We start from the raw sequence: 12,653 nt of genomic DNA, 5'->3' as shown, positions 1-12,653 counted from the left end.
AGGCTCTTGCTGTGTTGCACAGTCTGATCTTGAACTTTTGGGCTCAGGCAGTCCTCTCACCTCAGCCCCCTGAGTGACTGGGGTTACAGATGTGTACCACCACACCTGGTTTATGTTCTTTTAATATATCTTTAGCCTAATCTAGGTTTTGTTGCTTAGTAAGAAAAAAGTAAATTTTTCGACTAAAAACTGGCGTATTGTAATAAAATGGGCACTCAGCAGAGATGACCTTGAGATGAGTTTGATATAGATAGGGCTTTCAGATTTCTAGTACCTCTCCTCGTGAATCGTGTTTCTCTTGAGAATTTGAACTTCTTTAATTACTTAAAGATGCCTCAAACTATGTTGAAAAGAAGTGATATTGTGTAGGCTTTATATGAATTGTAAATTTCTGAGTGATTGTGACAGGTGCCCTCCCAACTAGGTGCTCTGAGTTTGGTAATTAGGAGTATTTCAGCTTTTTCCTTTCCTGGAAATATATAATGAAGATGTTTGTAACTTTTAGTAGTAAGTAAAGTGAATAATTTACCATGCATTAAATAACATAACATGGAAAAGGTGGTTCAGTAACAATTGCACAGATAGAGATTTGTAAGTCAGCTTGACAGCGAGTGGTTGGTGGGATAGCGTTTTCCGTTGGTTGAAAAGCGTCTTCCTTATCTTTCTCTGAACTGTGTCAACAATAAATTGAGACCAATAAGCACATGAACATGTTTAACATCTTTAGTTATTAGAGAAGAGCAAATCACAACCACAGTGAGATACCATTTAATATCCACCAGAATGCCTAGAATCAAAAAGACAGACGATAACAACTATTGGTGAGGATGTAGAGAAACGAAACCTATTACATTTGTGGTGGGATGGTGGGAATGGTAAAATGACGCAGCCACTTTGGAAAACAGTTTGGCAGTTTGTTAAAAAGGAAATATAATTTTACTATGTGATCTAGGAATTCCTCTCCCAGTTAAGATGGCAGAATGGTATTCTAGATAAAGGGAACTGTGAGAGTAACGGAAGGGAGGGGGTCTGGAGGAGAAGTGTTGAGTAGGTAAGTTTGACTGTGGAGGATGGAGGTAAATCATGAAGGGCCTAGGATGGTAGGACTTAATTTTGTGAGGCACGAGTAGGAAGTTACAGAGCAACTTGATGCAGAGTTGTGGTAAGAGTTTGTCCTTTCAGATGAGACAGATGTTGGGGATGAGGAGGGAGGGCTTCAGGATGATTGGTGAATTGGTGCTTTTCACAGTGACAGGGAGTTCCTGAATGGGCTTATGAGTGAATTTTGGACATGATGAGTGTGCAGTGTCAGAAGGACACGGAGGTAGGTGGTGATGTCTAGCTTACAATTAGAAATAAATAGAGGTCAGGTGTGGTGGCTCACCCTGGTAATCCCAGTGTTTTGGGAGGTGAGGGCAGGAGAATAGCTTGAGGCCAGGAGTTTGAGACCAGCCTCGGCAACACAGCGAGACCCCATCTCTACAAAAAAAATAAGAAAAATTAGCTGGGCATGGTGACACATACTTGTAGTCCTAGCTAATCAGGAGGCTGAGGTGGGAGGATCACTTGAGCCCAGGAGTTTGAGGCTGCAGTGAGCTGTGATCAGTGCATTGCACTCCAACCTGGGTGACAGTGTGAGATCCTGTCTATAAACAAAACAAAACAAAAAGCCAAATGAATTGAGTCATTGCAGATTGAAACTGGTTTCCAGTCCTAAATTACAGTGAAAAGGTTCGTACATTTCTATCATTTAAAAATTAAAATTATGGGGAGTAATCCTCTTTTCTCTCCACCCTCGTCCCCAAACCTAAGAGGTAGAAGAAAAGGAAAATGTTACAACCAACTTTTAGAGGGAAAATCATTTTTACTTTTCTTTTTTTTTTTTTTGAGACGGACTCTGGCTTTGTGGTCCAGGCTGGAGTGCAGTGGTGCAATCTCAGCTCACTGCAAGCTCTGCCCCCTGGGTTCACACCATTCTCCTGCCTCAACCTCCTCAGTAGCTGGGACTACAGGTGCTCGCCACCACACCTGGCTAATTTTTTGTATTTTTATTAGAGACGAGGTTTCACCGTGTTAGCCAGGATGGTCTTGATCTCCTGACCTTGTGATCTGCCTGCCTCGGCCTCCCAAAGTGCTGGGATTACAGGCGTGAGCCACTGGGCCCGGCATGTTTACTTTTCTCTTTAAAAATTTGGAGCAATTGAAATAAACCAGGAAAAACTCAATTACTAAACGTGGTTAAGGTTGAATGGTTCTTAATTTTGGAGGTGGGCTTATTTAAGCAGCTAAGAGATTCAGTATTAAAAAGTAAAGTATGTGATTTTTCTTGATCTATGGTCCACTTATTTTTAATTTTATTTTGATACAGGGTCTCTGTCGCCCAGGCTGGAGTATAGTGGCATGATCATGGCTCACTACAGCCTCGACCACCTGGGCTCAAGTCATCTTCCCACCTCAGCTTCCTAAGTAGCTGGGACCACAGGTGTGCACCACTGTACCTGGCTAATTTTTTGATATTTTGTAGAAACAAAGTCTCAATATGTTGCCCAGGCTGATCTCAAACTCCTGAGTGAAGTGATTCTCCCACCTCAGCCTCTCAAAGCGGTGGGACCACAGGCATGAGCCATCACACCCGGCCTGTCCACTTATTGTAAGAATAGCTTTCAGTTATTTTCTTATTGCTGTGGGAATTGTGGATGCCCTGCCATCAAATACCAATTTATCAGACTTTGTTTTTGAGATACTGAAACCTACATTGTGGTGAAGCTATAGCCTTCTTTAGTTTATTTAAACATTCTGCATGTATTTAGTGAATGCGCTTTCTCTGCCAGTTGCTTTTCTAAGTCTTGGAATATAGGAGCAGTGAGCAAGATGTGCCTAAATCCTGTGCTCATGGAGCTTCCGTTGTAGTGGGGGAGACACAGTAAGCAAAGTAAAATGTAGTATGTTAGGTGGTGATAAGTGCTGTGGAGAAAAATAAAGAGGGTAAGTTGTTAGTAGGGCAAGGGGGAGGACATGCGGTTTTTGAAAGGCTGGTCAGAAAGATCTCACTGAGAAGATGGCTTATGGGGATGGGTAAAGACCTGAAGAACGTGAGGGTATAAGCCACGTGGATGCCTGGGGAAGAGCATTCTAGGCAGAGAGAACATGGCTGTGCTTGGGAGGTTTCAGGAGCTAGATCAGTGGGCTAGGGAGGAGGAGGGGAATGATAAAAGTGGGGCTAGGCTGGGGCGCAGTGGCTCGTGCCTGTAATCCCAGCTCTTCGGGTGGCTGAGGCTGGAGGATCTGCTTGAGCTAAGGAGTTTGAGACTAGCCAACATAGAGGAACTCTGTGTCTACAAAAAATTTTTTTTTTTTTTTTTTAATACAGTTTTGCTTTTGTTGCCCAGGCTGGAATGCAGTGGTGCAATCTCGGCTCACCGCAACCTCTGCCCCCTGGATTCAAGCAATTCTCCTGGCTCAGCCTCCTGAGTAGCTGGGATGACAGGCATGTGCCACCAAGCCCAGCTAATTTAGTAATTTTAGTAGAGATAGTGTTTCTTCATGTTGGTCAGGCTGGTCTTGAACTCCCAACCTCAGGTGATCCCCCTGCCTTGGCTTCCCAAAGTGCTGGGATTACAGGTATGAGCCACCGCGCCTGGCCTACAATTTTTTAAAAAATTAGCTGGATGTGGTGGTGCACGCCTGACATCTCAGCTACTCAGGAGGTTGAAGTGGGTGGGTTCCTTAAGCCCGGGAGGCTGAGGCTACAGTGAGCTGTGATTGTACCACTACACTCCAGCCTGAATGACAGAGCAAGACCCTGTCTCAAAAAATAAAAAATGAGAGGGGCTAAGAAAGGGATGCACTTTGTAGAGCTCAGAAAGTCATTGTGAGAACTTTAGGGGTCACTCAGTGAGATAGGAGGCCTTTTGGAGGGTTTGAGCTGACTAGTGACATCCTGTGTTTTAATGAAATCATTGGTTGCTGTAATAAGAGTAGACTTCATGGCAGCAAACGAGTGGAAGCCGAGAGACCAATTGGGAGGCTGTTGTGGAAATCCAGGGGCTTAGACTCGAGTGTGAATTGGTGGAGGTAGGTGAGAAGTGGTCAGATTCTGAATATATTTTGAAGGTAGAGCCTCATACATTTACAGTGTATGAGGGAGAGGTGTCAATAATATTTCCAAGGTTTTGGCCAGGCGCGGAGGCTCACGCCTGTAATCCCAGCACTTTGCGAGGCCAAGGTGGGCAGATCACCTGAGGTGAGGAGTTCAAGACCAGCCTGACCAGTATGGTGAAACCCTGTCTCTACTAAAATTATAAAAATTAGCCGGGTGTGGTGGTACACACCTGTAGTCCCAGCTACATGGGAGGCTGAGGCAGGAGAATCGCTTGAACCCGGGAGGTGGAGGTTGCACTGAGCCAAGATGCGCTACTGCACTCTAGCTTGGATGATAGAGTGAGACTTTGTCTCAAAAAAATAAAAAGAATATGTCCAAGGTTTTGGCCTGAGTGCCTGGAAGTTTGGCACTGTCGTCGTTGTGATGAGGAGGGACATGTTTGAGACTGACAGTTCTTGCAGTCTTGGAGTAGGCAGAGGTGAAGAGATTTACGCCGAATCCTCTCCTGTAGATAAAGCTTCCTGGTCATTTCCAATCTTGAGAAGCCTAGTGCTAGTGATCCAGCTGCCTTGAAACATTAGGAATGTTCACTACCTTTTCCTGTGGTACCAGAACAGCTAAGTTACCGATAGTACAGTGTAATAAAAACGTGAATTTGAATCCCATCTTCCTTATGGGATCTCTGAGCATTGTTTTAATCAGCTGTAACATGGGCTAATCATAACTTATTTATAGGGTTGTTCTGAAGATTAAATTCAACAGAGTGAGACCCTGACTCAAAAATAAATAAATAAATAAATAAATAAATAAGTAAATAAATAAATAAAATTAATTTGATAGTTACAAAGACTGTGGAAAGTTGAAAAACTTATTATTATAAACAAAAACAGAATGAGGCTGGGCTTGATGGCTCACACCTGTAATCCCAGCACTTTGAAGGCTCAGGTGGGAGGATCGCTGGAGCTCAGGAGTTCAAGACCGGCCTGGGCAACATAGCCAGACCCTGTCTACAAAAAACTAAAAATTTAGCCAAGTGTGGTGACATTTTCCTGTAGTCCCAGATACTCAGGGGGCTGAGGCAGGAAGATCACTTGAGCCTGGGAATTGGAGGCTGCAGTGAGTCAGGATCATGCCACCGTACTCTAGCCTGAGTGACAAAGCAAGAGCCTGGCTCAAAAAGGAAGAAAGGCAGAATGGGCCGGGTGTGGTGGCTCACGCCTGTAATCCCAGCACTTTGGGAGGCCAAGGTTGGTGGATCACCTGAGGTCAGGAGTTCGAGACCAGCCTGGCCAACATGGCAAAACCCCATCTCTATGAAAAATACAAAAATTAGCTGGGCGTGGTGGCACATACCTGTAGTCCCAGCTACTCAGGAGGCTGAGACAGGAGAATGGCTTGAACGTGAGAGGTGGAGGTTGTTGTGAGCCGAGATTGCACCACTGCACTCCAGCCAGGGCAACAGAGCGAGACTCCGTCTCAAAAAAAAAAAAAAAGAATGTAGGACTTTACACTGACTATTAAGTTATTAAACCTGAATAAACACTGGAGGCAAATTTACAATTTATAACAATTAATGGGATAAGATAATGAGATTATAGGTAACTTCAATTCTATAAATTTTTACAATATTATAAAGGGAAATACGGAATTAATTTAAAAATTACGATGGTTGATATTCCTGTTTTCAGATGATACTGTTCAAAAACCTTGCTGTAGTTTTGAATCACTGCATGGTTGGACAAACAAATATAATCCCTTCAAAAATACTCTCACATTAGTCCTGTTGAAACATGAATTTACTTTCAAACCATTTTTGTAGATCCTTGGTAGAAAGGGTTTTTACATTTTTGCGTTCAAGAAGAAATGGTTATTTCAAGGAGAAAATATGGTGAGCTCCCAGAATGATATAAAGGAGTATCTGACATTCTGTATCCAGCTCAAACCACGATCCTTGTTAGCCTTTTGATCTTGATCGCAGAGCCTCTGTTTGCCTCTCTGACTCCTCTGACGCTCTGTTTGGAGTGTGTTATATTTCTGAATGTAGGCCGACATCTTACTGACCAAACTTTCTCTTTAAATGGGCTGTTGTTTTTAAGAATAGTTGATGGGGGAGGGTGGGGTGTGAGTTGTGGAATACTTAAAAGCCAGGGCTCTGGACTTGAAAAAGGCGTGAGTTTGAAAACTTGACTCGCTTTTCACTATTTGATCTAAGGCAAGTTATTCTCTCTCCACTGTTTTCCTCTGAAAAATGGGAATAGTAATATCTTCATAGGGTTGCTGTCAGAATTAAGTGAGATAATGCATATGAAATGTTTAACATAATACTGACACTTCACAAGGGTTAAATAGATATTAGCTGCTGTGGGTTTATAACGTTAATATCCATGGTGGCTGAGATTGTGGCGATCTTATTTATTGTAGTGTAGAGTTAGTGATCAGTAATAAATGTTGAATGAATGAATACATTATTCTAGTGCAGAGTTAGTGATCAGTAATAAATGTTGAATGAATGAATACATTACAGAAAACAGGCCATGGTTCATTCCCATTTATTGTACTGTGTCAGAAGAAATAGAAGCCAAGTTTACTTTAATGCTTTTTTTATTGACCTGTTCATCTAATGCTTGCCTGGTGGGAGTAGCATTGAGGTTTTCAATATCTAATCTTTATAATAGGCCCTGTCAATTATAAGTAAATTTAGATTTCTTTGAGACAAGAATCAGTGGACTGATGACTGTATTTGGGCAAGAGGTTTCCTTCTTTGTGAAAGGAAAAGGCTGGGTTTGAATTCTGCTTTCTGACTTTAAATTTTTATTTTTCTTAGTTAGAATTTAAATAAAAGGATGATTTTTATTGGCTTATAACTCTTAGCTCCTTATTTTAATTTACAGGTTATTTTGGATTACTGTATGTATTTGTCACTGTAGGTTTACTCCTTTAAGATTAAAAAAACCAGAGCTCCCTCCCTTTTTTTTAAAGCAGCTTTATTGAGATACAATTTGCATAGCATACAATATGCCCATTTAAAGGGTACAATTTAGGGGTTTTTAGTGTATTCACAGATATATGCAACTACCACCACAGTTAATTTTAGAGCGTTTTTTATCACCTCAAAAGGATACCAATATACCTTTTAACTGTTACCTCCCTAGCTCCCAAGCCCCCACCTGAAGCTACCATTAACCTACCTTCTGTCTCTACGGTTCCCTCTTCTAGACTTTCCTATGAATGGCATCATACAGTATGTGGTCTTTGGGACTGGTTTCTTTGACCCAGCATAATGTTTTAGAGGCTTATCCATGTTGTAGCATGTATCAGTACTTCCTCCCCCTTCACCTTGTTTAAATTTTTACTATATGTGTTTTCAGTTATGGGTTTATTTATGCTGAAAAGTTCATTTCAAAAAATTTTTTGTTTTGATTTTGTGTTCTGGTCCTTGAAGGCAAGTATTGTTTGTTTGTTTAGTTTTGTTTTAAACCAGTAAGGCTGTTCCACGTTGAATATTTCTTTATTGTGTTGGGAAAAGTTTCTGAAGTTCGCTCTGGGGTTAGACATTCCATGTTACTAGATTAGCTCATTTGGAAGAAAAAAGAGGCAGACAGATTCCTCATAAAAGCTAATGACAAGTTCATAACAGATTATAGATGTTTTACTGGTTTGCTAAGAAGATAAGACACACCAGGTATTTCTGGAAGCTCAGACTGGGCCTTCGTTGTCGTCCCCCTGACCCTCACCCTCTCCCTGCAATCATAATGGCAAGGGGTTCTTGACAGGGTTTGCTCTGGGAAAGCTGGAGAGATTTTCTTTCTGTCTCATGGTTGAATGGCTGCCTCCACTATTCCAGACAGTCTCCTCAGACATACTTTCAACTTGCCATTTTCCTTTTTTTCTCTACAGGGATTAAAGCCTGTGGTTTCCACAGAAGCACCACCTATCATATTTGCCACACCAACTAAACTGACCTCTGATTCCACAGTGTATGACTATGCTGGGAAAAACAGAGTTCCAGAGCTACAGAAGTTTTTCCAGGTGAGGGAAGATACTCTACAGCAGAGAAGCCTGTGAAATACATAGGCTTAAAAAATCCCTTATGAAACTAAATCTTAATCCAGTGTACTATCCAACCTCCTTCTTTTTTCTTTAAGTAGTATTCTCTTGATTTTAGTTTGAGCCATAAACGAATAGAACTTTATATAGGTAGATACTGATAAAAGAGGGGAGGGTGGTTAATTTCCTCATTAGTATTTAAGGGTATGAGGGTTTTGAAATGGCATGAATAGCTCTTGATCATTTATTGCATGGAAGAAGGAATAGCCTCTATAACTGAATAGCCTGTATAACTGAATAACCCAATATATATATTTGACTTTGTGACACATGTAGTGACTTGGCAGTGAGTTTTTTTCTAATTGTTCTTTGCTTGCTTGATATTAAAATTCACTGAGCTATTGCTGAAAGTAGAGGAGGTGTTTATGGGTTTGCGTATCAACAGAGAAGCCAGCGTTGGAATTGAAAATATTATTAGAGTGAAACTACCTGCAAATGATTGAGAAGTTAGTGACCTGACCAAATCTTCGGTGCCATGGCAGTGCTTGCTACTGCTGTTGCTGTAAGGTAGCTTCTCCTCCTCAGAAGTAGTCCAGGTCTAGACCCATCTTGAGGATAGAGCACTTCTGTTTTGATTAGTTTAATCTCTTTTTATCTGATAAGTAAGGTTTGAGAGAGCATTTAGAATCTCAGGGTGCAGTGGGGAGGGATTTTGGACACTGCAAAATATGAGTTAAACAGGCCAGGTGCGGTGGCTCACTTCTACAGCCCCAACACCTTGGGAGGCCAGGGTAGGAGGATTGCTTGATCAGCCTGGGCAGCATAGCGAGACCCTGCCTCTACAAAAAAAATTAGCTGAGTGTGTTGGCACGCATCTGTAACCCCAGCTACTCCAGAGGCCGAGGCGGGAGGATCACTTTAGCCCAGGATTTTGGGGCTGCAGTGAGCTATGATTGAGCCACTGCATTCCAGCCCGGGTAACAGAGTGAGACCCAGTCTCTAAGATGATGATGATGATGGTGATGATGATTATGATTTAAATATCTCATGGAATTTGATTATTAAATGGGTTTAACAGTGTGACGGAAAGAGGGCAGTTGAATCCCAAATGGACTTGAACCTTTTTATTGACATGAAGTACTCCAATCCCATCCACTTATAATCAGAAGCCAAACTAAATGGAGAACGTTTCTCGTGCCAGCACCTCTTTTTATCTGTTTTAACACAGAGCCTTACTCTGTCACCCAGGCTGGAGTGTAGTGGCACACTCACGGCCCACTCACGGCCCACTGCATCCTTGACCTCTTGGGCTCAAGTGATCCTCCCACCTCAGCTTCCTAATAGCTGAGACTACAGGCACACACCACCACACCTGACTAATTTTAGTTATTCTGTAGAGACAGGGTTTTGCCGTGTTGCCCAGGCTGGTCTTGAACTCCTGGGCTCAAGCCATCTGCCTGCCTCGGCCTCCCAAAGTGCTGGGATTACAGGTGTGAACCACTGCGCCCAGCCTCTCCTGCCTGCACTTCTTTTAGCTACTGGTTACCTTTGCCTTTTAAAAAATGCACCAATGCTCCAGTTAAGCAATATATGATAAATGTCTTAGACATTTGGAATCCTTTGCATGCATGTTCCCTGAGGCAGCATTTTGGAGAATGACTTTGGATTTACAAGCTTTAGCTACATTTATAGGAACATCTACTAGCGTTCCATGGATTAGGGCTTTTCCCACTGTCACGTTTTGATGAATTACTTACAGAGTAGACAAATTTTTTTTTTTTTTAATTTAAAGAATAAAATTGTAAAATATTTTTCTTCTCAACCATGCCCTTGTTAATTCTTGCTTTCAAGAAAGCTGATGGTGTGCCCATCTACCTGAAACGAGGCCTGCCTGACCAAATGCTTTACCGGACCACCATGGCGCTGACTCTGGGAGGGACCATCTACTGCCTGATTGCCCTCTACATGGCTTCGCAGCCTAAAAACAAATGAGTTAGGCTGCAGAGGACTGGTTTGTTTTTTGGCATAAACCCTTTGAATTTCCTTTTTCATTGTTAAATTAAATTTTTTTTTTTTTACTTGGATGGCTTAATATTTTTGCAAGAAAAATAGGAAGATATGAAGATGATGTTTTGGTTTGTTTATGAAATGCATATGGCTTGTCAGAGCTCATTTGACAGTTAAAGCCATTGTTTAAAGAAATGGTGCTTTGCTCTGTGTTTGTGCTCCTGATTTCCCTGGAGGTTCTAGATGAAGGCTGCACACAGGCTTGTCAACGTCAGTCTGTGCTGAGGACCTCAGGGACTTGAGGTGGCATTTTTGAGCACGGGGTGCAGAAGACTTTCTGGATTTGGATGTGGCTGTGGAAAGAACACGGAAGCCAAGGTCATGTGCATGAAATGAGGGGTTTGAGTTAGTCGCCTCGGGGATGTTTTCCATTTTGCAGTAAAATGTTAAATTAATGTAGCCTGCCTCTATTCGTTGGACAGTTAATTTCAAAGGGTTATTTGCCTCATCTCCTATTGTCAGTGAAATCTTATGTGTAACTGTGGGTATTTATTCCACCATGGGAACAGAGAACACCTGTTTAGTGTTGCACTTTAGACTGGTGTCTGTTTTGTTAATGCAGCTGTGCCACAAATTCTCCTTTATCTTTTAAAAATGTTATGGCTTTAAATTATGATTTATTTTGACTGTGGAATAAATACATGAATGAAACATTTTAAGTTTGAAGTTCTTTGAATGACCTTTCAGAGTAATTTCAGAACACCAGCAGCATCTTAAACCTGAGTCTAATTTCTTTCTTGTTAATTAGGCACCAGATAATCTTTACAAAATGATTCCTAAAAGTCTCATAATAGGAGTCTTAATGGCATATTGATGATTACTGTATGGTTTTTTATAAAAACCTGCCTGCCCCTTAGTGAAATGTGCCTGTAACTCACAGTTCATTTAGACACTAATTTCCTTTGCTGTCATGATTGGTAGACTTCACTTACCCTATATTAATTTTGAAAAAAGGTGGAGTTTTATTATATATAAAGGAATGGTTTGTATCTTACCATAGCACAGAACAGTGACCTGTTGCTCAGGATAAAATATGGTGATTTGAAAATAGTAGTAGCTATGCAGTGATATATATATATGTGTGTGTGTGTGTGTGTGTGTGTGTGTATATGTATCTATCTGCAAATCTAAATTTTATTCTCTGGTATTTCCCCCAAGTTTTTATTTTGAAAATTTTCAGACTACAGAAAGACTAAGCATAGTACAATATATACCTGTATATCCTTCACTTAGATCACCAGTTACCAGTATATTCGCACCTTTGCTTTTTCTTGTTCTCTCACACAGGCACACACAATGCATATGTGCACACACACACAGATCTGGTTTTTGTTGAATCACTTAAGATTGTTATGGAATTATAAATCAGCCATAAATACTTTAGCAAGTATCTCCTGAGTAAGGACATGTGTTCCTTTATAACCAGAATCCAGTTGTCAGACTCAATGAAGTTAACATTTATCACAATACTATCATCTAATACATAGTTCACTTTCAAACTTCCCCAGTTGTTCTAATAATGAGTTCTTTATAGTTGTGTTTTAAAAAAAATAACAGCTTTATTGGAATATAATTTACATACTGTACAGTTCACCTAAAGTATACAATTCATTGGTTTTTACTGTATTTGGAGTTTTATAGCCACCACGAGAATCAATTTTAGAACACTTCTGTCACCCTAAAAAGAAACCCTGTACCAATTAGCAATCACTTGCCTTCCCTCCCCAACTCCCACCTCCCAGCCCAAAGCAAGCACTCATCTATTTTCAGTCTCTATGGATTTGTCTTTCCTGGACATTTCATATAAATATAATCATATGATGTGTGATGTATGTGACTGGCTTCTCTCAGTGTCATGTTTTTAAGGCTTATCCATGTTGTGGCATGAATTGATACTTTATTCTTTTTTATGGCTGAATAGTATTCAGTTGAATGGATATACCGCATTTTGTTTATCTACCATCTATGGATGGACATTTGAGTTCTTTCCACTTTGGGGATGTTATGAATAATGCTGCTGTGAGCAATAGTGAACAAATTTTTACATGGACATACGTTTTCATTTCTCCTGGGTATCTACCTAGGAGTGGAATTCCTGCGTCATATGATAACTCTGTTTAACATTTTGAGGAACTGCCAGACTGTTTCCAACTCAGTTGTACCATTTAACATTCTCACCAGCAGATGCAGTTCATTTTTGTTTTTGTTTTGGGTCCAGGATCCAGCCAAGGATCATACATTGCATTTAGTTATTGTGACTTTTTTTGTTTGTTTGAGATGGAGTCTCACTCTGTCTCCAGGCTGGAGAGCAGTGGCATGACCTCGGCTCACTGCAATCTCTGCCTCCCGCGTTCAAGCGATTTTCTTGAGTCAGCCTCCCAAGTAACTAGGACTACAGGTGCACACCACCATGTCCCGCTGATTGTTTGTATTTTTA

The 12,653-nt window shown here is 41.0% G+C and overlaps 1 protein-coding gene across 5 annotated transcripts in view; it reads left to right on the top strand.

Annotated features, from left to right (window-relative positions):
- LOC112636926 (cytochrome c oxidase subunit 7A-related protein, mitochondrial) overlaps positions 1–12,653 on the top strand; it is a 47,857-nt gene that overhangs the window by 22,117 nt on the left and 13,087 nt on the right. For 2 of the 5 annotated variants that reach the window (XM_025405694.1, XM_025405696.1), the window contains 2 exons: positions 8,000–8,131; positions 10,001–10,875. In XM_025405694.1, coding sequence (XP_025261479.1) covers positions 8,000–8,131; positions 10,001–10,141 — 273 coding nt within the window. In that variant the 3' untranslated portion in view covers positions 10,142–10,875. Of the gene's footprint in view, positions 1–7,999; positions 8,132–10,000; positions 10,876–12,653 lie in introns of those variants that run through there. The other 3 variants (XM_025405695.1, XM_025405697.1, XM_025405698.1) reach the window with 3 other exon arrangements.

The sequence above is a fragment of the Theropithecus gelada genome, chromosome 13, assembly GCF_003255815.1.
Source record: "Theropithecus gelada isolate Dixy chromosome 13, Tgel_1.0, whole genome shotgun sequence".
Classification (NCBI taxonomy): Eukaryota; Metazoa; Chordata; class Mammalia; order Primates; family Cercopithecidae; genus Theropithecus; species Theropithecus gelada.
Note: the sequence above shows the minus strand (reverse complement) of the source record. Positions and strands in the feature narration are given on the sequence as shown.